At 45.7% G+C, this 26,918-nt stretch overlaps 1 protein-coding gene across 1 annotated transcript in view; it reads right to left on the reverse strand.

Moving 5' to 3' along the window:
• The window catches only part of EIF5B (eukaryotic translation initiation factor 5B), a 71,490-nt gene that overhangs the window by 1,839 nt on the left and 42,733 nt on the right, over window positions 1-26,918 (reverse strand). The window contains exons 13-22 of the mRNA XM_037898391.1: window positions 22,612-22,679; window positions 21,027-21,168; window positions 18,503-18,634; window positions 17,694-17,876; window positions 17,408-17,569; window positions 14,757-14,888; window positions 8,652-8,783; window positions 8,479-8,555; window positions 8,201-8,365; window positions 628-766 (exon numbers count right to left, since the gene is read on the reverse strand). Coding sequence (XP_037754319.1) covers window positions 628-766; window positions 8,201-8,365; window positions 8,479-8,555; window positions 8,652-8,783; window positions 14,757-14,888; window positions 17,408-17,569; window positions 17,694-17,876; window positions 18,503-18,634; window positions 21,027-21,168; window positions 22,612-22,679 — 1,332 coding nt within the window. The remainder of the gene's footprint in view (window positions 1-627; window positions 767-8,200; window positions 8,366-8,478; window positions 8,556-8,651; window positions 8,784-14,756; window positions 14,889-17,407; window positions 17,570-17,693; window positions 17,877-18,502; window positions 18,635-21,026; window positions 21,169-22,611; window positions 22,680-26,918) is intronic.

Raw genomic sequence — 26,918 nt, forward strand, 5'->3', positions numbered from 1 at the left:
CGGCTTTCCCCAAATCCCACCTCCACTCTGGGGCTTCTCACAGATGCACTGAATACAGAAAAGGTACTTTCAAGACTGCTACTGTAATATGTCCCTCCAGTAGCTCTTTCAGAGTTTTACTACAATGAGAGAGCAACACATACGTATTTACATTCATCTTTAGAACACCTGAAGTATCAAAGACCAGATTTTAAAACGGATTTGGAAGACGTAACTTAGTTTCTTAAAAAAAGAAGTAAGGGGAGTTTACTTCCTCCCCCTGCTAGCTGCCAAGAACTCAATTTTGGTGACTATAATGTAGTGCTGCACCACAGGAACGGCGCTGGGGGAGCACTCCAGTAATGCAGCCTCTCAACCTGCTGCTTAGCCTCATGCTGTTTTCTCTGCTACAACCCAAGGGTACATCATCCAGCACAGGCACATATGTTCACTCCAGGCCATGCTCCAACACTGGCCTATCATTAGAAAAGAGGATGATTTTAGGGGAGAGAGCAGCTCCTACAGAGATCCTGTCCTTTTGGGATGCATATATAGCAGCTTTAGCAGGAACTGAATGTTGTCCTGCCAACTTCATCGGGCCAAAACTCTTATTATGCTCATAGTAGAAAGATGAGAACGCTTACTTACATTTTTGCTAGGTACACACATGAGAGTCCCCTGCTTTACTTGGCCTGCTTCCACCACTACACCCATCACTATTGGGTCACGGGAGTTGAAAATAAACTGAGGGAGTATTTTCATCTTGCAAGGAAATACTGCTATATGCCTAAGAAATGACAGGGAAGAGGCATTTTGAAATAATGCATATAATGCAGTTAGTTTTGGACATTCTCTCACACACACACACTTTAGACACATTTATAATTATTTTAGAGGAGAATATTCACTGAATGCGAACAAATTCTGAACAATTCTAGTTGAAGCAGATCATATAGGAAAGTAGCTTAGGCGAGCTTTATTGTGACTAGCTTGAACCACCATCTAAGAACAAATGAAAGTAATTACAAGAATACCAATTAAAATGCAGTTCTCTTAAAAAAAAGTAGAAGTAACATTGCAAGGGTCTCACGTTTGTCATGACCCCCAGATCAAATTTACTCATTATACAAATTAAAAAAAACCCATCTTTTTAACTGCGAGCCCTGGAAACTTGATTTGAGATCTGAGAGGCAAGCTGGGTTCCTGCTTGTTTGCACAACACCAGCAATATGGATTCTGCAGGTCAAATGCTGCCCTCAGGTCACCTCTACAAGCTTTGGATGGGGCCATATTTGTTTAACCAAGGTCAGAAACAGTCCTAAAAACTGGAACTTGGTTAACAAGTGCATAAAATGTGCAAGAATAAAACAAAATCCAGTTCAACTCAGCCATTGCTTCCCTGAATCTGCAAGACTAACCAGAAAGAATAGTTAAATTGTTTTTGTCACTTAAGCAAGCAGAAAGGATTTCAAAACCCCATACTCCTGATAGATCACCCTGCAGCCCCCTCCCCTCATTCTGGGACGGACTCAGCGGTGAGGCTACACCCTGACACAGTGCAAGGGCTGGGCCTGCCCCAGAGTCCGCACCTTTGTGCCCATGTTGCAGTGTGATCTCCCAACTCCATACAGCCATTGGCCTGTACTCTCCACTGCCATGTTGGAGCCTCCACATTTGACAAATAAAATTGGCAGAATCTTGCAGAATTTTAAAATATTGTGCACAGAATTTTTAATTTTCTGGGCAGAATTCCCTCAGGAGTAGCTGCTGAAGCAACTCACCAGGGTTAGCAGCCCTGCGACAGGCACACCAGGTGTGGGGCAGGCAGGCTCAGCCCAACAGGATCCAAGTGCGGAGGGGCTTAGCGTGGGGGACCCAGGTGTGGGTTGAGAGGGTTCTGTGGAGGGCACTCTGGGTGCGGGGGGCTCAGTGAGGGGTCTGGATGCACGGGGACTCGCCGGGCGGTTCCAGCTGCAGAGGCAAGGGTTTCTGCAAGGGGGAGTCCAGGTGAAGGTGGCTGGGGCTCAGCAAGGAGGGTCTGGGTGTGGGTGTTATGGGGATCAGCAGGGGAGTCTCGATGGCTCAGCGAGCGGGTCGGAGTGCTGGGGTTTGGGGCTCAGTGGCCGGGGGTGGTCTCAAGGCAGGGTTGGGGGAATGGATGAAGGGGTGTTAGGTGGGCTGGACGCGGGGGTGGGGGGGGATTGGACAGATGGGGAGCAGCTCCCCATACAATGACCCCTCCCCCTGTGTCTGAGGAGTGATGGGGGCAGGAAGTGAGGGGGGAGGTTGCAGAGCCAGGGGAGGTTTCTGGAAGTGGTTCTGACCCAGACCTGGGCCCTGACCCCAGCCACTCCACGCAGGGGACATGCACTCCTTCCCCAGCCCAGCTGGGACTAGCAGCTGAGTCCAGTGCAGATTATGAGCCACCATGAGCGGTGGGGCTGGGGAGGGCCGGGAGGTTCCGGATGCAGGGACGGAGCTCGGCAGGGCAGGAGCTCAGGTGCAGGGGGCGAGGCTCAGCAGTATGGTCTGGGTGGTCCAGATGCATGGGGGTTGTACAGATGGGGGTTGGATCTGGGTGGGTCTGACCTGGCACCCGTGGGGGCATCCTCAGCCCCCCTTCCCGCAGTGATTTAACCCTCCATCAGCTGCTCTGGGCACCCGAAATGACATGCCCACACTGCTGGGGAGGACAGCATGACCACTCTTGTGGCTTCCCCATCAAGGTCATTTTTCTTCAGGGAAGCAGAGAAATCTGTGTGGGACAAGATTCTGCACATGCAGTGGTGCAAAATTCTCCCAGGAGTAAACCCATCGCAGATCTGAGTAAGACGATGACGTTACTCTTTGTGCAGTAACGACAGTTCTTCGAGATGTGTCCCTATGGGTGCTCCACTGCAGGCGTGCTTGCCTCCCTGCGCTGCTGACTGAAGTACTTTGGAAGCAGTGTCTGTTGGGGCCACCCATGCACTGTCTCTTCTCGTGCTGCACCACAAGGCTAGTCAGCGTTGGATGGGTACTGTCACTCCGAGTGCTTCACTGTCGGTGATTCCCGAGCTGTACCCCTTCTGGAGGGCCGGGACTTCGGAGTTGGGGCAGTTACAGACGACAGAATTGTGGAGTCAAAGATGGCATCGGATGTGTTGTCCTCAGTGACTGCATAGTATTCTGCCAAAGTGTGGACTGACGCCCATGTCACCGCTCTACAGGGCTCTGAAATAGGGACACCCTTGAAGAAGGCAACAGATGAGGAGATCAACTTTGTGGTGTGTACACGAACAGGGCCTGGAAGGATCATGTTGCGAATTTGGTAACACTGTCTGATGCAATTCAAGACCCACTTAAGAGAACTTTGGGGCTGATATTGCTACGCCCTTGGATCTTTCCGCAATGAATAGGAAGTCATGGGGACTTCCTAAAAACACTTGTCCTGTCAGGAGACCCCTGGCCTTATACCATGACATCTATGGTATGTTTTGTAGCCTCCCTGTTGTCTTGGTGAGGCTTGGGGTAGGAGACTGGAAGGTGAATCAGTTGATTCATGTGAAAAGGAGAGATTACCTTAGGAATGAATTTTCGAAGTGGCCTGAGCGTAACCTTGTCTGGAAAAAATACCATGTAGGGAGGATGCACCATCAGAGCTGCTTCTCTCTCCTATTCTCCTGGCCAAGGTAATCACTTCCAGGAAGGCCGTTTTTAGAGATAATTACGTTAGCAAACAGATGGCCAGGGGTTGAAAGGCAGGCCTAGTCAGACCTTCCAGTACCAGGTTTAGGACCCACATGGGGATAGAAAGTCAAAGTTGAGAGAAGAGGTTTATTATTTATACCCTTGAGAAATCTTTTAGCCAAGTAGGAGCAATCAAAATCATGAGGGCTCTGCCCCTTTTTATTTTCAACAAGGCCTTCTACAGCAGGGGAAACAGAGGGAAAGCGTCCCATGGGATGAGAGCATCGCCCAGGGAATGGAGCAGTAGTGTGGACCTTTCCTGTTCAGGTAAGTGGCGAACAGATCTGTGAACGGTTTTCCCCATCATCTGGATATGTCGTGAAGTACTGTTGGGTGTATCTCCCCACCATGGTCGTGTGGGAATTTGCAACTAAGACTTTGCTATCAAGTTTTGTGTGCCCGAGAGGTAAGCCACAGAAAGCGTAACATTGTGGAAAATGGACCAATTCCATAACTTCATCGCCTCTACACATAGGGACGGCCTCTTGGCTCTCCTCTGCTGATTGATATAGTACATACAGGCTATGTTGTCTGTTAGGATGTGTGTGTGATCCTGCGATCAGCGGGAAGAAATGGGCGCAGGAGTTCTTGACAGCTCTTGGCTTCAGGAGATTGATGTGAAGGGACATCTCCATGGGTGACCATTTGCCTTGTGTCATGAGGCCGTTTGGATAAAATGCCCCATCCCATGAGTGATGCGTCGGTGGTGAGGAGCAATGGCTGATGTTTGAGAGAAGGGAATCCCTTTGCAAACGTTGGCTGGGTCCTTCCACCAGTCTAACGAGTTTTTTTTTTATCCTGGTGGGTAGTGACAGGGGTTTGTCCAATGTGTCCTTGTTTGGTCTGTAAACCAAGCCAAACCACATTTGGATGCATTGCATATGAAGCCTGGCATAAGGTATCACCACCATGCCCACTGCTCTATGTCCCAAAGTGGGAGGCAAAGATTGGCCAGCATTTGTGGACTGCTTTGAACAGTGTCTACGAGTGTGACTAAGGATAGGAACCTGTGTTGAAGTAAGCAGGTTTTGGCCTACAACACATCGAGGTCAGCTCCTATGAATGTTAGGTGTTGCATTGAAGTAAGAGTTGACTTCTGGGTGTTGATCTGTAAACCCAGTTCTGTGAACAAATGTAGGCTCAGCAAGTCACTGAGATTACGATACATGAGAGACTGGGGCTCTGAAGAGAGACAATCATCTTGGTATGGGTAAATCATTATCCCTTGACAGCGTAAATGAGTGGCCATCACTGAGAGAACCTTGGAACTGAATCTGAGAAATAATCTGTGAACCGGTAGGATCGAGATGTGAAAATAGGCGCCCAGGAGGTCGAGAGCTGAAAGCCAGTCTCCCTGTTCCAATGCTGGGATGATCATTGAAAGTGTGACCATCTTGAATTTTTGAGCCTTGACAAACTTGAGAGCTCTGAGGTCTAGTATGGGTCTCCAACCTCCTTTCCTTTTGGGTATTAGAAAAGGCGGAGTAGAACCCCTTGTCTCATAGATGTTGGTGTACTGGTTCTATGGCTCCTAGCTGGAGGAGGCAAATCTCTCATTTAATAAACGTTTGTGAGAAGGGTCCCTGAAAAGGGACAGGAAAGGGTATTGTGGAGGGGGCAGGGAGGTAAAATGGAGGACCTGGTTTGGACAATCTCTAGGACCCATTGGTCCAATGTTATGTGTTCCCAGGCATTGGGGAAAGCTGCCAATCGGTGGCCAAATGGGTGTGGAACAATGGTTGGCTGTGTCAGTCGGGGAAGTAGTCTAATGGCGCCTTGACCTGCCCATCAAAAGTGGTGGTTAGACAGAGAGCTGGGATGAAGATTGTGGGCCAGATGGTTTGCATTTAGGGAACTTCCCTTTCTTTCTTTGGAGCTTGTAGTGGTGCTGAGGTTGATACTGAGATGCCTGTGGTCTCAAGAGTAGCCCTGGAGTCCCTCAAGGTGTGAACGGAGGAGTCAGTCTTCTTAGTGAAGAGCTTTGTGCTCTCAAAAGGGAAGGTCCTCAACCATGGACTGCACCTCTTTTGGGAATCTCAAATGAAGCCATGATGCTTGTCGCATCACTACAGACATGGTGATGGACCTAGCCGCTGTGTCGGCCGCATCGAGGGCAGATTGCAGCAATGTCTTTGCCATTAATTGGCCCACTTGGATAACTGCCTTAAAAGGAGTCATGATGTCCCTCTGGCATCTTTTCAATAAAGTAATTCAATTTAGACTAATTTATGTAGTCGTATTTCACTGTGAGGGCTTGGTATTTGGCAATATAGAACTGTAGAGTGGCCAAGGCGTATGCTTTTCTGCCAAAAAGGAATTGCAAGTGCCTTGTTCTATCATAAGGAGTAGCCCTTGACTAGTGTTGTCGGCCACAGAAGTTGACACCATCCACCATGATGGAGCTGGGTGGGAAAAAGGGAATTCAAGTTCCCTGGCAGGGACAGTTTTTTGTCTGCTCGCTTTCAGGTTGGTGGGCTTGCCACATAGTAATGCCAGGGCTTGCCACATAGTCTTTGCCAGGTCTAAAATGGCCTCATTAATTGGGAGGGTGATCTTTGAGGACGACATCAAGGAGCTGATGGTGGGTGTGCCTGACTTCCTCCAATGGTACCTGGAGGGTGTCTACCACCCTTTTTGCCAGCTCCTGGAAAAGACAAAAGTCATCTGCCAGAGGTGGTAGGGGAGGCAGGATGGCTTCATCTGGAGAAGGAGGAGGATATGGTCCTTGGTGTCATTTCCTTCTCAGTACTGGCTTCCTGCTCCTCTCTCTCTTGAGGTGGTTCCAAAACCCTGGATGTTGCAGCGGAGGGGGTGTGCCTGGAGGGTTCTTGAGTGAGGCTCGAAGTTTGAGAGGCATGCTGTTGGTGCACTGCCCAAGGGTCCCAATATGGCCATTACTGTGGCATAGAGCCCAGTGGTGGCACCCATGGGTGGCTGTACCAAGATGGTGGGGGTGGGGAGGAGTGCATCCTTGGGCCATGTTGCTAGTGAGCACCATATGGAACTTGGAGGAGTACTGTGACACTACCTCCCCTGGCTCACTGTCTGAATCCTTGCTAGAGAGCGAAGCGGCATGGCCTGGCATGGCATGGCAGTAGGAATATTTCCTGTGTTTGGTAGAAGTTTGGTGCAGAGGTCTTGGTACCAAGATGGAGACTTGAGTGCATCTGACATGCAGAGGTCTCTGGAATGACGGGATTCTGCTGGTACCAATCATTCTGGCATCGGTGGTGGTGCCAGGATGGGGGGCAGAGACCTTGTTTGCACCTGTCTTTCAGGTGCCATGTGAGCTGTCGCTGGCTGGACTCATGTACCGGAAGAGTCTTTTTAGAACATTTACTCTTGTCCTTCAGTACCATGTCCATCCAGTCCATGGGCCTGGCAGCGGTACCAGTAGCCACCAGTTTTCGTGAGGCATGGCTGCTGCACTGAGATGGTCTCAGTGCCAGTGGTGCTGAAGATGCTGGACGAGATGGTGATCACTTATGGCTATCTCGGGGCTCACTAAGGGGACTTCCAACTCTCTTCTTGGATGACTTGCAAGTGGGGTCCACAGCCTGTTTCTTCAACCCACATCACTTAGATGTGTGAGGTTGTGGGGAACACTCATGTCTACCAGGTGACTGCTATCACAGAGCTGCCTCCATGAAGATGATCTTCTGGAGGAGATCTTGTCTTTGCGGGATCCTGGATGGAGTTGTTGGCAAAGACTACATTTCTGCTGTATGTGGCCTTCCCTGAGACAGCGAATGCACTAAGTGCACTTATCCACAACTGGGATCGCCTCTTTACAGGTGTGTCACTTCTTGAAGCCTAGTGAACTGAGCATACCCCATTGAGGGGAAGGGTCTCCAGGAGGGGAAAAAAAGGCAGGAAGAAAAATAGTCCGGGGGGGAGGGGCGGGGGAGGAAGAGGAGAGAATAAGAAAGGAGGAGAAAGAAAAAACTAACTAGAAGTACGTAGAACAAGAGAACAATAGCCTTAACGGACTGCTAATGGCACCATCTCTAGCCATGGGCAGCTGAGAAAGACTGGGGGAGGCAGATGGGATTAGCCCACGTGCACTAACTAGCCCCGTGGCGCAGACCAAGGAGAGAGAGCACACATGCAGGCCTAACGGACACTGCTACCGAAGTTCGCCTATCAGCAGCTCAGAGATGCAAGCACCTCTACAGTGGATCACCCATGGGGACGCTACTCGAAGAGGAAGCTCCATTTTATATGGTCACTTCAGACTAGATTTTATGATGGTGGTTTTGTAACTGGAAGAGTCCCAGTAAATCTGCTCCTGAGTGAAAAAGAAGTTTCACTGCTCTGTGCTGGGACTGTAGAATTCTTGAGGTTTCAATAAAAAAATAAACTGAAAACCCCACTAGAACGTCATGAGAAGAACTCCATGATTAACAGAAATATGCATTCAGTCGTATGCTTTTCATTTCATTAGGGATTACACAAGTTTGAAAGCCTCCAAATAAGGACAACTCTCACTTACTTGAACTCTTCCTGTTTCTGTTTTTTGTAGTCTTGCCTGTATTTTGTAAAGGCGTCAAATAGGTGATAAATTATTTCTGCACTAAAAATTCGGACTCCTAAACTATCGGCCATTTCCTGGGCATCTCGTTCAATCCTCACATCAAATGCCAGAATTACTGCATATCTGCAAGTTTAAAAGAAAAGAGTCAGCTGTGAAGTAGCCTACAGAACAAGTAACAGTTGGAAACTTTACCGTACATCCTAATGAGCACAGCAGCATAAGAAAAAGTTACTTACTGAGGATCATGTTCCAGCATAACTGATGCCTTCATAACATCCTTTTTATGGACAGGACCTATGTTAATTCCAGCATACTGTTGGGAAAAAGCAATCAATGGCTACCCGTTCTTCAGTTAGATGAACACAGTTATGATATGAAACACTCTAATTTTGTTTTATCAAGTACTTACTGGCACTTCTGATGTCTTAAGAAATTCAAGTAGTGCCTCCAAAGAGCCTAACGTAGAGGCCTGGACATAAACACCTTTCTCTTCTAACTTGATAGCATTCAGCGTTTGCTTCAATTCATGTATTAACTCATCCTTTAAAAAGAAAAGCCAGTTTTAGCAATCTTACCAAACTACAATAGCCTGCTAAGCTTCTAAACTCCTCTATCCATCCACAGTCTTCTAATGAACCAATCAATATGGTATCTGTACACCATGTGCCAACTTATATAATTGGCCTTCTGTTCCACCACTCCATGGCTAAAGTAACTGTCAGTATAGGGAGAAGTTTCTTCTCCCCCTCCAATATAGCTAGAAGAATCTCTGGACCATGAAGTCGTACCAAATCACTTGAAGATTCTGCAAAAAGATAGGTTTTGCATTATTATTGACAGAGCTTATCCTCTTCCAGTGGTTGCAGACATGTGTGCACGCCCAGCGCACCAAAGCTGGAGAATTTTGCCTAGCCGTATCTTTAGGGGCAGTGCTTGCGTCCCTCCCCTCATAAGCCCTCCCATGACTATATGATGGCACCACCACCCTAACCCCCCCTCAGTTCCTTTTCACCACCCGCAGCTAGCGTCTGAACACTTAGTGTTCTTTCCTTCACACTTGTCTTCACAGCGTTGTGCATCTTCTTTGTATATAGTTATAGTTAGTACCCTTAATTAGTCAGTAATAGGAAGCAGTTAGGTAGTCTCCCCCAGTGGGATGCCCTCATCAGGGTTTAAATATTGCCCTCTGCATGGGGCAGCTATCTCCAATACTGATCCCCACACCAGAAGTGTATTGTGTCTTGGGGAAAGGCACTTTAAAGAAAGGTACTCTATATGTAAGTCCTTTAAAAAGAGGACACAGGTAGCTATAGACTTAGGATTAAAACAGCACCTTCTCAAGCAAGCAACGAGACCTGCCTCAATGCGGGTCTGCTGTGGAGAATCAGACCCCTCAAAGAGTGCTGCAGCCAGTATGGACCGGTGCTTCTTGACCAAGCTTGGAGTACTCGCCCAGAAAAATAAAGGGACTGCTCCCCTTCATCGGGGCCCCTGAGAAAAAGAACCCACAAAACAGATTGTGGTTGTTTCAGAGGTCAGCGAGATCATCTCCTCCACCTAAAAGTAGTACTGAGTAGGACCCAATCTCTGGTTCTGAGGTGGGATCAGGATGAATCTGTACCGTTGACTCCAGTTCCACCTCGGGGGCGCCCTCTGAGTCTGGTACCCTTGGCAGAGATGACAGCACTGTCAGTTTCCACTCTGACAGCCTATCAGATTTGCTGTGCCTGTCTGTCCCTGTTCCACTGCTTATTCAGGATCATCCAGCTACAGTGACATCATTTGCCGAGTCCTCAGCTCTCCTGGGTTTGGTGGCAGTTTCCCGCTGAAACTGAGCGTATCGTTGACATGGATAGAATCCTTGGTACCGATACAGACTATGACGCGGCCTGCATCTGCTGGCCTGGGAACAGCTTCATTTTTGACACCTATGCCTCTTTTGGGGACCAGTATGACTTCAGAGCTGATCCCAGTATTCAAAAATCCATCAACTGTTCCTTTCATACAAATGCCACTGTGGGGTTGGGCCATGGATGGTGCAGGATGCTTGGTAGCTCAGTCAGGAGTGGCCTCACCGCCACTACCAAGCTATTTAGAGGGAGCCTCACAAGTGAGCACAGAGGCGCCTTCCCCATCTGGTTCTCGAAGGTTGTTCAGTCATTGCAGGAGTCCTAGTCAGGATTGGTACTGTTGCCACAGAAGAGACAAGGGACCCTGGCCTATTTCTAACTTTCCCCCAATGCTGAATATCCTTATCCACAGTGGATTCCCTAGAAAGTCCCTTGCTTGGTGAAGTCCCAGTCTGCTCACCCTAGAACAGGGCTGGGCAAACTTTTTGGCCCAAGGGCCACATCTGGGTATGGAAATTGTATGGTGGGCCATGAACGTTCATGAAATTGGGGTAAGGTGGAGGGCTCCGGGTGGGGGTGCGGGCTCTGGGGTGGGGCTGGAGATGACGGGTTCGGGGTGCAGGAAGGTACTCCAGGCTGGGACTGAGGAGTTCAGAGGGCAGGAGGGGGATCAAGGCTGGGGCAGGGAGTTGGGGAATGGGAGAAGGTCAGGGGTGTAGGCTCCAGGTGGTGCTTACCTCAAGCAGCTCCCAGAAGCATGTCCCCCCTCTGCCTCCTAAATAGAGGCGCGGCCAGGCAGCTCTGTGCGCTGCCCTGTCCGCAGGTGCCACCCCTGTAGCTTCTGGAAGCAGCAGCATATCCCGCCTCCTGTGTAGAGGCACAGCCAGGCAGCTCTGCACGCTGCCCCGTCCGCAGGTGCCACCCTTGCAGCTCCCATTGGCTGCATTGGGGCAGGGGCAGTGTGTGGAGCCCCCTGGCTGCCCCTATGCATAGGAGCCAGAAGGGGGACATGCCTCTGCTTCCGGCAGCCACATGGAGTCACAGCACATGCAGAGTGGGTCAAGCCCCTGACCCTGCTCCCTGGCTAGAGCGCCGGAGCAGGGCAAGCTCCAGACCGTGCTCCCCAGCGGAAGCTCAAGGGCCAGATTTAAACATCTGATGGGCCGGACACGGCCCGTAGTTTGCCCACTCCTGCTCTAGAATGACAACACCTGTACCTCCAGTAGGCTCCCCACTGAAACCACCTGTCCTGCAGCCACCAGCAGAGGGAGCACCCTCTGCATGAGGGCACCCTGAACCTTTGGGATAGTCAGAAGTCATTCCACAAAGGATTCCATTTGCTCCAGCTACCTCGTCCTCTTCAGCACCAATGACACAGTGGTACCTTAGTCCTCATCTCCAGTACCAGAGGATTGCAGATGGCATCAGCATCTGCTTAGATGCATGGCAACGGCCTGAGGTATTCAGTTCAAGTTTGTGCAGGAAAATACCCATACATTGGTAGATATCCTCCAGTCACTGGTTTCTGGAAGAGTTGCCCTCCCGATAATGAAGCAATATTAGAGCCTGCTAAATCTTACAGAATACCCTGGCTTTGTTAATGCCCACAGCAAAGTGCACTGACAAGAGATACTATGTCCCAATGCAGAACTTCAAATCCTATTTCACCCATCCAGGTCACAATTCCCTGGTTGTGGCAGCAGCAAATGAGTGAGACTGTGAAGAAATACATCTATGCCTCAAGAGTCCAAAAGGCTAGATTTGATGGGGAGAGAGCTATTTGACTTCCCCCTTGCACATGCGTATTGCAAACCAGCAGACTAATTATCAAAATATGATTTTGTGAACCAAGACACCATGTCCAAATTTGTAGAAGAGTTACCAGAATCCTCCAGGGAGAAGTTCAAGGCCTTTCTTATGGAAGGTCATTTAGTGGCCAAAACTTCTTTACAATCAGTCCTGGATATAGCAGATGATACAGCCAAGGCCATGACCCTGGATGAAACTATGAGAAGAATCTCATGGTTACAAAACTCTGGCATAGTGCCTAAGATCCGGCAAAGCATATAGTGGACTTGCCATTTGATGGTAATCTCCTACCCTCAGAGAAAACGGAGGAGACATTACATTCTTTCAAAGACTCTTGGGGAACCCTATGCTCTTTGGGAATTTATACCCAGGTCACACAGGTGGCATTTTGGGAACCAACAGCAATATCATTCTGAGCAATATTTCTATCAGCCTTCCTACCCTGCAAGACAGCAAGCTTTCCCCTAAAAGGGGCATAAGTCACTGAGGAGGAAACCTTTTTGGTCTACTTTTAGTCAAATGGCCTGTCCTCTTCCTTCTTCAGCCAGACAGTCTGTTTGACCACTGTTTTGAGAGCAGCACCTCAGTTCTCAATGTCATACCTATGCCCCAGATATCTGAGGATAGGCTGTCTCACTTCTACAGTGCTTGGGAGATTACAACTATGGACAGATGAGTTCTAAGCACTGTGAAACTGGGTTATGCCATTTAGTTGCCAGCCAGCCATTCTCCCCTCCCCTCCCCCTACCCCATCCTCCAGGGACCTCTCTCACAAATCACTGCTGTTACAGCAGGTACAAATCCTGTGTACTCTGGGGCAGCTGTTCTCAAACACATTTCTCCCCCAACCCCCCCCAAGCTTCTCAAACCTCACCCCTCTTCTCAGCCCTCACATGACTGGTTTGCTGCTCTTGATCTTCAGGACACTTATTTGCAAATGAATCTTCCCAGGCCACAGGAAATTCCTCAGATTCCTGGTCACTGGCCATCACTACCAGGGCATGGTTCTCCCCTTTGGGCTGTTCCAAGTGAATAACTGTTTGCATTACCACAGCTTATGAAGTTGCTCAGATGATGCCTCCACAGTCATTGTGGGCTCATTCAACAGGAGCTCAGGTGACAGGGCTGCATTTCTTCTTAGCAATGTCTCAGTAGTAGATACCAGCAGGGCTACGATGTGGTCTTCTGTACATACTTTTGCTAGACATGCTGTTATCACCATGGCATCGAGATCTGATGCCAACTTTGGGAATGCAGTTCTGCACTCACTATTTAAATAGACTCCAAGCCCATCTCCTGCTGGAACTGCTTGTGAATCACCTGAGTGGAATACATGCCTGCAACCATTCAAAGAAGAGGAGACAGTTACTTACCTGTATTGTAACTTCTACTCTTCGAGATGTGGATGCAGACATGTATTCCACAACCCATGCTCCACCCCTCTGCATCGCAGTCTCCAGCTGGGGATTTTGGTTCAAAGTAACTTAGAGGAGTTGGGGTGGTGCCTTTATATAGCCATGAGAGGGGGGAGAGCGAGCACTGCCCATACAGGTACTACTAGGCAAAACTGTCCAGTTTTGGTGCACTGGCATGCGCATCCCTGAGCGGAATACATGTCTGCCCTCACATCTCGAAGAGCAACAGTTACGATACGGACAAGTAACTTTTCTTCAATCCATTGCTCTCTCCTTCCTAATACAGTAATAGTCTCTACTGTTGAGATTGATGAAGCTCTGGTCAGTCAATATAGGCAGAACGTGACTGTCAGATACATACAGTGTCTTCACTAGCCTAAAAAAACAAAGCTGCTCCTTTCTGATCAGCCACAAAAGCAGACACCCCTAAAATCTTGAACAGTAGATATTTTTTAAATGCCCTTTGCGGTACAGTGTACTGAGCAAACAAATTACATATTACATAAAACGGACTGGAAGAGACCAGCATACAGACCTCATTACATTCACAGCAAAATACTCACTCCTGCCAAGGCTTCCCACAATATTAAAGATGCAGTCCAGTTCCTTGACAAACACAAACTTTCTATTCCCTTAATTTTGGTAAGTGCTCAGATGGTCACTGTATGGAAGTTCTTCTATATCCATACATGCCAATCAGAATTTTATGACTTTATGGAATATGAATTTAACATTTGTTTTTAAACTAATATTAAGTGGACAGTTCTGGCAATTGCGTGACTAAATCACTGAGGCAGTCCATTTATACCATTTGATGGGATGAAGTGAATTTTTGATTCAGACAATTAAAAGCTCATCCAGAACTGCAGTACATCTATATTAGTACAAGGATATGGAACAATTAAACATGCATAGGAAAAAGTCCTCACTAAGTTTCTCTTGTGTAGTACTTCCTAACAAATGCTGAAGCCAGTTCTGTAAATTCAAGTATTCTGATCTCACTAATTTAAACAAATTTATATTTTGGGCTAATCACCAATTTTAATAAAATAGGTCCAGATTACTACAGGTCCCAAAACAATAATTATACATACAAACTGGAATACTGGGTAGTTTGGTTTTTAATAACAATCTCTCAAGCTCCAGTAAGCTAATTTGCTACCTGGTAATAAATGCGTCATGGAAACACTAACAAATTCCACTATACTAGAGTTACAGGTTATAGTGTTAACAGAAAACTATCACACATTACGGAATTGTTTTAGATACAACAAAAATGGCTATGTTTCCTGCATGCTGAAGTTTCAACATTTTAACAGATTAAAAATTCCAGTTTAAAAGTAAAAGAATGAAAATCTTTTTATCATTCAGTGGATTTCATGTTACTTGGCATTCCATTATAGAGCCTACTGGAATTGTATATGTTCAGCAATGCCTCACCTTAAGAACTGGGATCTCATCCTCTTTATGAGCCACAAGCAGGGGCAAACCAGCCAATGTTTTCTCCAAGTCTTTCCCAAGAATCTTTACGCCCTGGGCTGCCATAACTTCTTTGTGTTTTTCATACTGGTTCTGAAGAAGAAAGAAAAATGTTCATTTAAGAGTTCACATGGATGTTCCTTAGCAGCACACAGCAGGGGTTTAGCTACTCAGCAGATCACCTGGTCATATGTCCCTCTTCCCCCATGCTACCAATAAAAAGACAGTCAAAGATGCCTAATTTTATGGCTGCACAAGCAAACAAGGAGCCACAGACTCTGACAATCAAGCCCTGTAGCACAAAGGCAGCTCAGGTCTGTTCCCACTTCTTCCTGCTTCAGGGAATTGAAGGCAAAAAAAAACTGGGAGCGTGCGCCTCAGTCTGCATGCCCAGCTGCTCTCTCCTTAATTCTTCCTCTTGCGTCTCTCTTACACCCAGAACTAAAGAAAAGGCTCAAGAGAGAAGGAAAAGGAATCCCAGAAAAAAGCAGACAGAAAACAGCAGCAGAGAGTCTGTCAAGCAAGTCCCCTGCTTCTGGCATAGATTTAGTTTGTTTTTGTTTCTGGGGGCGGGGGAGAGAGGAGGGAGGTACAGCAGACAGCACTCTACAAAGAGTCTACAAGGGCTCTGAGGCCGGACTGCCTCTGCCCCCCACCCCCACACACTCAGCATGACTGGAGAGTAGGTGGTCTTGGAGGAGGAGAGTAGGCAGCCCTTCCTAATGGCCTCTTTCCTGATAGCAATACACCGGTATCTCCCCCCCTCTCATCTCCCTGAAGCTCCAGCACTGTTCCTCCACAGCCTAGGGGAATCTTGCAGATCCCTCTCCTACCCAGACTCTCCCTACAGAAAGACATTTCACAGTCTCAGCTTGAAGATACTGTCAAGTCAGTGTCTGGATCCATTTCCTCTGGATGGTCTCTACCTTCCCTGGAGATTCCAGTATACTCCAGTATATTCCCTGGAGATTCCCTAACCCCTCAAACACTCCACTCTTTCAAGCTCTCTGGAGGCACCCAAATTCATCTCCTGTCTCAAGGCTGATGAAGTTTCTTTAGGTGACCCTAACCTGCTAAAGGAGCTCATTTCCCATTGGGCCCCTCAGGAAGTGACAAGAACTAAGGAGCCCAGACTCTCAGTAAGATTCAAGCTCTTAAGCGCACTCTGAAAATGGGACAGAGGCAAAATTTTACCCTTGATTTTAAACGTAAGGGAGCATGTGCACAGATGTGCCTTCAGTTCACACTCCCACTGTAAGCAGGTACCCAGCAACTGCAGATGAATCAAACAGGACCTTGCCCTGAGAATGACAAAGAGAAGCCTTAGTATCCAGTCTCTAGCCCTTACAGGCCAACAGCAGTACCACTGGACACCAAGGACAGGAAAGCTAACCTAGCACTTCATAAGGCCCCCACGAGGAGGAGTTGTCGCCATCTGCATTGCCACTCAATCCGCATGGGTGTCCAGGTGAACCTGGACAAGATGCCTGACCTCCTTACTAGAACTAGACCCAAAAGGCCCTATTAGTGTTGTCAGATTCCACTAGGCCCTCTTCCTTCTTCTGCAGCACCATTTTCAATTCAGCCAGGATTGTGTGGTCACCACAGTAGGGCATCATCATGCAAGACCAAAAATGGAATGCCAAGGTGGTTGCTAAAATCAATTTACCATCTTGCCCTATTACAGTGTCCAATTCTGTGAAGCCCCAAGGATCATAGAGCCCTGCAAGGACATACTTCCCCAACAAAAGAAAAGATGGTCCTATTGTTAAGCTTTTGGGCTGGGACTTGAGATCTGAATTTTAATCTGAGAAATGTTTATGATCTGTGTTATGCAAAAGGGCAGACTAGTGAGTCATAATGGTTCCTCTGGCCTTAGATCTAGGAAATGCTCCAGACCTTACTCTACTTGAAATGAAGGCAGTAACAGAGAAAAGCTCTTCTGCTCCTCATCAGGTTCTAGCTCCTCTTCTCATAAATTAACTTTTCACTTCTGTGGCTCTCCTCCTCCTTTCAGAATGATCCAGAAGTCAATATTCTAACCTCCCTGTCTACTTCCTAGCTACACAACCCTAGTGAGATCAGGCTGGCCCAGTCTCCTATCCCTCCTCAAGCAGGCTGCAGCACTGTGCAAGGGTTTCATTCACCTTGTCTCAGGACACCTGGCACCAAACACCATAAAGTACTGATTCATTGGTTCAGTAATTTCACTTTATATTTGAATGTTGTTGTTTTTTTAAAGAAGTGTTTCTATGGGTTTTGTATTCATTTTACAAGATCTCTCCCTTCCATGTCTATGCATTATACATAAACCTGGATAACCAGAATAAATATACCTTGATGCTTGTTAATATACATTGGTGTGGTTATTCTTTGATCCTTGTCCTGAACCACTTCCACAATTAGACACATCTGTGGGAGTATGGATGCGTTGTAACTTGCAACTTCTTCCATTTATTCCCCCTCCTCACTTTAATTTGATCATCTTTGGACACTTGCTTCTATGATGTAAAGTGTATTGAATACTTCTCTGGGTTTCCCCCTTATTCTAATCTTTTGTTCTAATTCTTAAGACTTCCCTAAAATGCCACCTCCACATGCTGTTCCCATACCTTAACTCGTAGTTCCTTCATAGGGGGAGGTAGCAGAAGACCTCGAATCTGAGTTACTATAGGACCTTCTACTCCAGGGACAATAATGGTATCACCCTCCTTCAGACGTCCATTAATCAAAATTACATCTATGGTAGTTCCCATGCCTGGAAGTGCTTTGACCTAAGAGATATGAGAAAGAGAAAAAAAAAGTTAAACACTTGTATTTCAACTCAGTTTATCAGCCACAAAAAGGAAAAAAAAGTTTGCTAGACAAATATTCTAAAAAGCATGGACACTGACTTACCTCCATAACCTGAGCTCTCAGTTCCTCACATTGGGCCAGTCTCTTATTCAGCATGGTTTGCGTCAAATCAACAAGAAGAGCTATCAGACTCCCCATGCCATCCCCAGTGTGAGCAGAGGTAGGTACCAGAGAAACAAAAGTGCGGGGATCCTTATTCTCATAAAACAAAGCAGCATTCAAGCCCTAGAACCAGGAACAGTACAGTTGCATGGAAAATTACCACATCAACACTAACAGCATGTAACATCACATTTTTAAATCCTGAATTCAAGTCCTAGCTCCATTTCACTAACATCTTAATAATGCGACCTCAAATTTCACTCTTTAAAGCACAAAAAAGAGGGCAACAGACAACAGCTCAAAATATGAGTAAACCCTATAAATCTAGTTACTATATTTTAGCTTATACGCAGTTTCTGTGTGACCAGAGAGAGGCTGTGAAAACTAAGTATTGCTGGAACACAATCACACTAGTTTGAAGAAAAAAGGGAGGAGATAGTTTCGCTCAGGTGATTCAAATGAGGGGAGTGCGTGTAAAAAACCCAGTCTGTTTTTGCTGGCGCTACTGATGCTGCATTCTCAACAAAGTGACCCAGGACTGGAATGGGGGTAGAGAAAGCTGTCTCTCACCAAAATAAAGCATAGATTTTCTACTTTAGTTTCAATTTATGTAAAATGATTAACACACTGATAAAGGGTCAGAAAATACAGTGTGATATTCATACCATAAGAAATCTCTCTTTGGCTTTCAAAAGTTGTCCACCTATTTTCACTTCTGTTAACAGAAAAAAGTTAATAATCCAACCTACCTGTTGTGCAAATTCCACAATGATAGCTTTTGCACGTTCTTCAAATTCATCTTTTGTGTTTTTCTTCTGTTTCTTTAACGTGGTAGCTACATCTGTATCAGGGCTTTTTTTCCAGTCATATAACCTATCAATCTTGAAAATACAATTTTAATACCGTTATGCCATGCTTTGCTATGTTCAGAAGTGCATTCCTGGGTTATGCCTACAGAAATCAACTGTCATTTATGACCTGCCTCACATATGAATAACTTATAAGAAATATTTAAGTTATTCATAAGTATTAATCACCATAGTATCTAGATGCCAATTTATCCTAGCGACCATGTGTATGTTTCAAATATAAAAAGATTTCCTACATACATATATCCTGTATTGTAATGGAAAAAACAAACAGTACTGGAGAATATTTCCTGAGTGCCATAATTACTTTTTTTTAAAACCTCAGACTGTTGAATTGTGTCTTTTGATACATGTACGAAGTGTTTTTTATACTGAAGAGGTAGTTTAATTACATGTATTGCATCAAGTTTAAGACGTTAAAACAAGTGGGAAAAGATTTTAGTCTTCCTACTTCCCGAGAACATGACTCTCTTAAGTCATGACTTTTTTTTTTTAAATAAAATAATGTTCTTGGTGTTTATATACAGTAAAGAAAGGATATACAAAGCCCTTGCCGAAAGGATATTTAACTGTTTATAAAGCTTATTGGTGAGGTTGGAATTCCTTTCCTGCAACAGCACAACAGAAATTAAGTCAATATCAACAGCAATTTGTTTTTCTAAAGAAGGTGGTGTGTTCAGAATGGGCGTCAAAAACAATAAAAAGACATGACAGAATGTAGGGTCATTCCCAAAGTACGTTTTAAAGTAGGTCACGTTTAGTGCAAGGCATTATGAACATTTCATTCAAATCCCTACTTAAGGCTTGCTTCTTCCACAATGCTCATAAAAGGTACATAAATTAAGACCATTTTAACTGGGCCATAAAGTAGTACACATACCTACACTGATTAACATGATTTTATTGCTGTGACTGTCTTCTTCATCACTCCTTACCTTTTTTAACCCTCGCACATTGCATCACATCTAAAAGTTAGACTATGGAGCTCACTGAGACAAGGACCATGTCCCAAGGCACTTTACAGAACTGACACAACATGGAGGTGTTTAAAAAGTAAAACAATAAGATTTGAGGGCCTCTGTAATTAAGGTTTAAGACACTTTCAAGGTCAAACTGCCCCTCCCTCCCCCCACCAGTAGACAAGAGTCCTTTAAGTAATTGCACAAAGGTTTCTCAACTCCCTGCCACCCTTAATTCTTAATATTTACTAAATACTTTGAAAGCGTAATGCAGTTCTTTTGCAATATGCATTAACACCCATTAAAAAGAAAAATAAGACTGCCGGTGTGTCACATAACATATGGCAAAGCTATCTGAACACAACTTAGTTTTCTTAGCACCATCTATATAACCCACTTTAAAATGTACATGATCGCTGTAACATCAGGATTTCTGTAGTGTCTTAGTTTTTCCTTTCTATAAAAATATTTCATTGAAACTTATACAGTAAAATGTTTTTAATCTTTATTTTGTAAGAAATCAAAATGCCTATCAGCACACCTGAAAATGCTGGCCAATTACTCAATTTTAAAAAAGACTAAACTAATTACACATTTTTCCTCTACACTTTGTCACCTAATGCTGTAGTACCTGAAACCAGTCCTTACAATGTATTTAAATTGCTCAGTGCTCTGCTAGGACACTGAAACCTGTCTCAAACAACTAACATCTGTTGTTAGAACAGAACAGTGGTCTCCAAACTTTTTGGCTCGCACACCCCAGGGTGAAGACCAGAAGACCTGCCGCAGGCGCACGGCCGACGGAACAGGACCGAAAGACCCGTCGCAGGGGGTCCACCTGAGGGGAACACCAGCCGTGGACACGCAGAGCTACCGCCGAAGAAAAAAAAGGCAGAGTGTTCCTGCTGCCGCGCACTCCCTGGGATCATCTCGCACAAGGGGTGCACGCACCTCAGTTTGGAGACCAGTGGTTTAGAAGACCCACCTCAGAAGATGCCATCGCTTGGCTAAACTACTATGCACACGCTAAATAAATAGTTAAAAGGGGAGCAGAATCGTACTACACCTTTGAATTTTACAAGGTAAAAAAGAAGAAAAGGTATCACCCAACAAATTCATCTAAGTATATTACAGAATGATTGAAGAACAACTTCCAGTAATGTGAACCACACAGAAAAGCTATGAGATGAACTGAATAATAAAAATTTCTTTAAGGAGACTCCTTAAACTGCTGTGCAAAGTCTATGAAAATCTTATACTTAATCTCAGTTTCATTTACAGAAAAAGATGCAAGTCAACAGAAAAAGACAACTAAGAACCACAGCTTCAGCTCTTACAATGGGTTGATGGCACTGTTCATAAACACAATTCAATTAACAGACAAAATAGTACAGTATATATTTGATACTGAATTTTCTAAATACATCTTTGAAAGGCCATCTTACCTTGTTGAGCGCTACAATAAAGGGACATTTCTTGGATTTCAGCAGGTTTATCGATTCAATTGTCTGGGGCTCCAAACCATGCATAATATCAACTACTAGAATAGCAATATCACAAAGTGAGCTTCCTCGATTTCTTAGGTTGCTGTGGCATTGGGAAAGAAAGAATGTCATTCATACAGTAATCTGAATATTCCATAATGTTTTTTATTAGAAATGATTTTTTTGTTTTTTTACATCAGGGTCAACTGATGTTTGCCCAACAAAAAGTGAAAATCTTGTGATTTGCATTAAGATACTGCCACGTTACTCACTCTTCCCAAGAGACAGGAAGACTGATTAAATGACATGCCAGCTATATACTATTAATAGAAGATAACTTCCAAAATGTATTAGAGTGTTTCTATAAGTCCAAGTCCATTAACAAAAGAACACATTTGTGAAAGACTTTGTAGGCAAACCTCTTAGGAGGTGTAATACTCAACCAGCAAACATTAGCTATCACACGGTTTCTAACTTGCCCTTTCTGAGAAAGATTATTAAGAAGGTGATAAAAATTGCTCTAAAGGTCCTAAACCAGATCACTGTAATTCAGTTTTGAATCTAAATATGGACAGAGACTGCACTGATCGTACTCCTTAATGCCCTAGCAATAAATAAAGTTCGGGTAATCCATGCAGATTTATTATATCTTCAGTCTCTAACCATGTTAACCAAGAGGTCAGCGCCTCCTACTTCCCTCAGAAAGTTAACACACTGCACAATTAACTTATCCACATGTCGACGCTAACTGTTTACTCATGTTCCTGAGTTTATAACTGAGGTTATGTTATACACTGCGTTATCTGGCAGAAGGAAGTTTGTTATGAAGATGCCGAGTTTGTCATCATCTCCAGGAATGGGCTGCGTCTGTATTAGAGTACAGCTAAAAGGTGTCTTATAACCTGGCATTTCATTGCCTGTAAGGGTGTTGTTGGAGAATGTCACATTTAACCAACCGTAATTCCTTTTATGTTAAGTTTTCATTAGGGATTTGTTAGGATCCTGAATTAATAAGTAAAATGTATAGGAGACCTTTTAAGAAAGTTAGCTTTCATAATCTCCAATGCCCAGACTCATTTAGGCTCTATAACAAGCCAAAATTTAGGTCACTGACTACTTATCTGGAGACTAAGATGGGAAAAAGTCTTTTCCCTAAGCACTTAGTTACATTTCACAGATAAGCACTGTTTTCTCCCAGTTAAGTTTTTATATTCACTATTCAAAGTGAAAGATTTCCTTTACATGCTCTTCTAGATATAACAGTTTGACCACAGATGGGAAAACTATATACACCTTTCATCCACAAGTGATTAGCTAGATACAAAATGCAAATGTAAATCAAGCATACCCACAATACAAATGTAAATCAAGCATATCCCTTGTCAGACACAAAAATGAATTTTTTTTTAGAAGTGTAAAGATATATAGTAAATAGATTCATCCTAAATTCTATAACTCAGTTAAGTACCTATGCCTATATTAACAGTTAAGTCTTACTATCAGTTATTAACAAGACCATTCACATCACAACAATAAAAAAAGTTACCTGAAAGACTCATGTCCTGGAGTATCAATTATCAGCATTCCTGGAATTTTTATGTTCTCTCTGTCAAACTAACATTTTCAAATATTAGCCATCTTGAGAAAATTATGTAAGAAAATAAACTTAATTTAGAGCCTCAGCAGTAGTCATAAATTTCAAATATTCAACTAAGTATTTTAGGAAGGACCAACACCCTTACCCTAACAACAGCTCTTAAGAATGCCATCATGTCACAATAAAAGCAAAGCCAGTTAGGTAAGGGATGCTCAAAATGACGACATCATATAAGGAGATGTTACTTGCCTTGTACAGTAACTAGAGGTCTTTGAGATGTGTCCTACTCTGTGTGCCTACTTCAGGATGCGTGTGCACAGTGCACTCTTATCAGATTTTGTCAGCAGTGTTGGCAGGTCCATGCCTGTGCCCTAGATAGCCTCATGCTCTGGTACAAGGGTATATGGTGGGCAGAGGGGGGCAGATCTGCTGCCACTAAAGTTCCTTCTGAACCACAAAAGCCCAGCAAGAAGACTATGGCAGAGGGGAAGGAGGGTGGCTAATGGAGTGCCCATAGGGACACACATCTCAAAGAGCTCCAGTCACTCTACAAGGTAAGTAACCTTCCCTTCTTCAAGTAGCGTCCCTATGGATGCTCCACTTCAGGAGATTCCCGAACAGTACCTCAATTACAGAGGAGGGTACCAAGGAGGCATATCCAGTACAGACGATAAAACAGCACCACCAAAAGGTGTATTAGCACTGGAAGCAAGCATAAAAGCGCAGTGCTGGGAAAATTTGTGCAGCAAAGACCAGGTGGCTGCTCTGCCGATGTCTGAGACAGGTATATTTTCAGTAGGGTCACAGAGGTAGACTGAGCCCTGGTGGAATGGGCAATCAACCTAGAAGAGGGGCAAGTCCTTGCAGTTTTATAACAGGTTAAGATGCATCTTGAAACCCTTTTTGGACAGTCTTTGGGTAGAGATTGGGTGCCCTTTCATTCATTCCACAACAGATATGAAAAGCCTAGGAGAAGTCCTAAAGGACTTAGTTCTGTCAAGGTAAAAGGTGACAGCCCTTCTTACATCCAGTCTATGGAGGCTCGCTTCATCTCTTGAAGAGCGACGCTTGGGCTAAAACACTGGTAGAATCTCCTGATTAAATGTGGAATTCTGAAAGAACATTAGACAAGAAGTGACAATGTTAACATAGTGTCACTTTATCATGACAGAACATCATGTACAGTGGGTCAGCCATCAGGGTTCCTACCCTTCTGGCTGAAATGAATACGAGGAACAAGGTCTCGAGGGACAAATGGAGGAGGGAACAGTGCCCCATGTGTTCAAATGGAGGCTAAGTTGAGGTCCTACGGTGAAGCTGGCTCCTTGACAGGAGGGAGAAGATTGAACATGCCTATAATAAACCTGGTGGTGGAAGGGTGAGTGAAGACTGAAAACCCCTCGATGAGGGGCAATGAAAATCAGCGATGGCAGCTTGGTGAACCTCAATTAAACTCAGCAACAATTCCTGTGGTTTTTAAATTTAACAGGCAATCAAGAATGCGTGCCAGGCAGGACACGAAAGTAGGTATAGAAAGTGGCTGTACGAAGCTAGGAAGTGTTTCCACTTTTGCAAGTTTTCCTTGTTGAGGGTTTTAAGCTATTAAGCAGTACTGTTTGTTATCACTGAGGAGCAGTCTTGTTCTATACCAGAGAGCCATTTAGCAGGCTGTTCTTGAGGTGAAGTGCAGAGGTTGGAGAGGGTGATGGATCTTGACTCCTCAGTGAGAAGATCTGCTGCCACCAGAAGGGGGAGAAGCAGCTGTCAAGACATGCACACATGCTCTGGTAACCACACCTCTCTCTGCCACAGCAGTGCTATGAGGACGGCTACTAATTTCTCCTGTTTCAATTTGTTTAGGACCTTGAGCAGTAATGGCCTTGAGGGATAAGTGTATAGCAACATTCGAGGCCAAGGGATGACTAGAGCATCTCCTGTTGATTTGTGGCTGTGCCCTCCTCTTGAACAGAATCATCTACACTTTGCACTGGATGGTGTCGCAGAGATAGCCATCTCCAGATCAGCCCAGGTAAAACATATCCTTCAGAATATGTTGCTGTTCAGCTCCCATGCAGGACGGAGATGGAAGTGCCAGCAGAGGGAGTCCGCCACTGCATTCTGCAGTCCTGGTAGATAAACTGCTGATATCTATTTGTGGTTGATATACAGCAATTATATTCTGATGGGGCAGCCCCTGATGTGGGTCAGGAAGTGCTGGCAAGCATAACAGACCACTCTGAGCTTGATAAGATGAAGGATCACTTCCTTCAGAGTTCATTTGTCCTGAGCTGTGAAGTTCTGAAGATGCACATCACTGGGAGGCATCTGTAGTGATGATTCTCATGGGATGACGATGCAAGAACATAGAGTCCCATACACACCTTTTGTGGATCCTTCCACCAATTTAGAGAATTGAGGACCCTTTGAGGTACAGACGCCCATTTGGACAGACTGTGCATGGTGTAGACCAGGGACAGGCAAACTTTTTGGCCTGAGGGCCACATCAGGTTTCCTAAATTGTATGGGGAGGGCCGGTTAGGGAGGCTGTGTCCCCCAACAGCCAGGCGTGACCCAGCCCCCGCCTCCTATCTGACCCTCCCGCTTCTTGCCCCCGATGGATCCCCTGGGACTCCTGCCCCATCCAATCCCCCCCACCATTCCTGACTGTCCTCCCCGGGACCCCTGCCCCATCCAACCCCCTGTTCCCCGTTCTCTGACCTCCCCGACCCCACCTTTGAACTCCCCTGTCTTCTATCCAACCCCCCCCTGCTCCCTTACCACACTGCCTGGAGTGCTGATGGCTGGCGGCACTACAGCCACGCCACCCAGAGCAACAGGTCAGGCTGCAGCTCTGCAACTGTGCTGCCTGGCTGCCCAGAGCATTGCGCCGGCAGCACGGCATGCTGAGGCTGCGGGGAAGGGGGGAGGGAGGCGCCAGGAGATAGCCTCCTGGGCCAGGAGCTCAGGGGCCGGGGAGGAGGGTCCCGCAGACTGGATGTGGCCCGCGGGCCGTAGTTTGCCCACCTCTGGTGTAGACCATTCTCAATCAGGTTCAAAGACACCAGGAGTGTAGTCCTGCTAAGAGTGCCACAAACGTACAGACTGCCATATGGCTCAGGAGTTGGAGGAAAGCCCTTGCTGTGGTTTGTGGGCTCTGTTGTATTTAATCCAGTGTTGTGTTTAAACTGAATTGTTTGGTAACGCCAATTAAAGGAGTAAACTGTTCTATATACACTGACCCCTTACAGGGGCAACTGACCTCTAGAATCTCAACTGTCCAGTGGAGTGCTGGACAGTGCAGAACACACATTTTGGGGGGGGGAAAATGTGGGACTGGGAGTGTGTTGCGGTCACCCTGCAAGTGGCAAGCAAAGCTAGTGGAAGCCAGAGTGTTGACTAGAGCGTGCTGGCAGCTAAACACAGACATTCACCTTGTTACTAGCATGCTGTTTGGCTGTTGGTGAGGAGCCCAAGTTGGGAGTTACAGCAGCAAAGCATTACGAGGCACATAAGGTTACAGAGCAGGTGGTGACAACCCCAGAATCTGACAGAAGCATAATAGTCTTGTCCAGGAGGGAGAACGGTGATGCTGCTTCTTCTCCTGATGTATCCTGTTCATCTGGTTCCTCCTACAGAACAGGATCCTAGGACAGCAGTTGTTGCTTTTGACGTGTCCTCTTACATGATGGGACCCTGTAGAGCTGGTCGCTATAAAGGACCAATAAGCACATTGAAGAGGGACATAAGGGAAGGGGACAGGATCCCAGGCTTGTTCTTGCCAGGTTTGCTGGGTATATGTCCAGCAGGGAGTATCTTCATCAGGCTGCACTGCAATGAGGAAGGCTGAAATGGGAAAACAGAAGGGCTTGTATAGACACCTCATAATCAGATGAGTTGTCATCTACCAAGTCCACTGGAGGGGCAAGTGGTGCTGATACCGGCGGTCGAGTGGGTATGGGAGACCAGAGGGGATCTAATAACCACACAGGAACTAGAGGTTGAATCTGCTTGGTAGTGAGATGGTACCAGAGAATGTGTCAATCAGAAATGCCTCTCAGTAACCACAAGGGGTTTGTGTGGAATCAGACTGCATTGATCCCAGATGGTAGGTCAAATCCGTACAAGAGAAGGTCTCTCGATACCCTTGAACAACAGTGACTCAGGTTCTTCCAGGATCCAAAGATCCTTGTGGAAAAGGAGTCTGGACAGTACTGGGTACTCAGATAAGGACCTCAAGCATTAGTACATTGTACTTC

Source organism: Chelonia mydas, chromosome 1 (assembly GCF_015237465.2).
Source record: "Chelonia mydas isolate rCheMyd1 chromosome 1, rCheMyd1.pri.v2, whole genome shotgun sequence".
Classification (NCBI taxonomy): Eukaryota; Metazoa; Chordata; order Testudines; family Cheloniidae; genus Chelonia; species Chelonia mydas.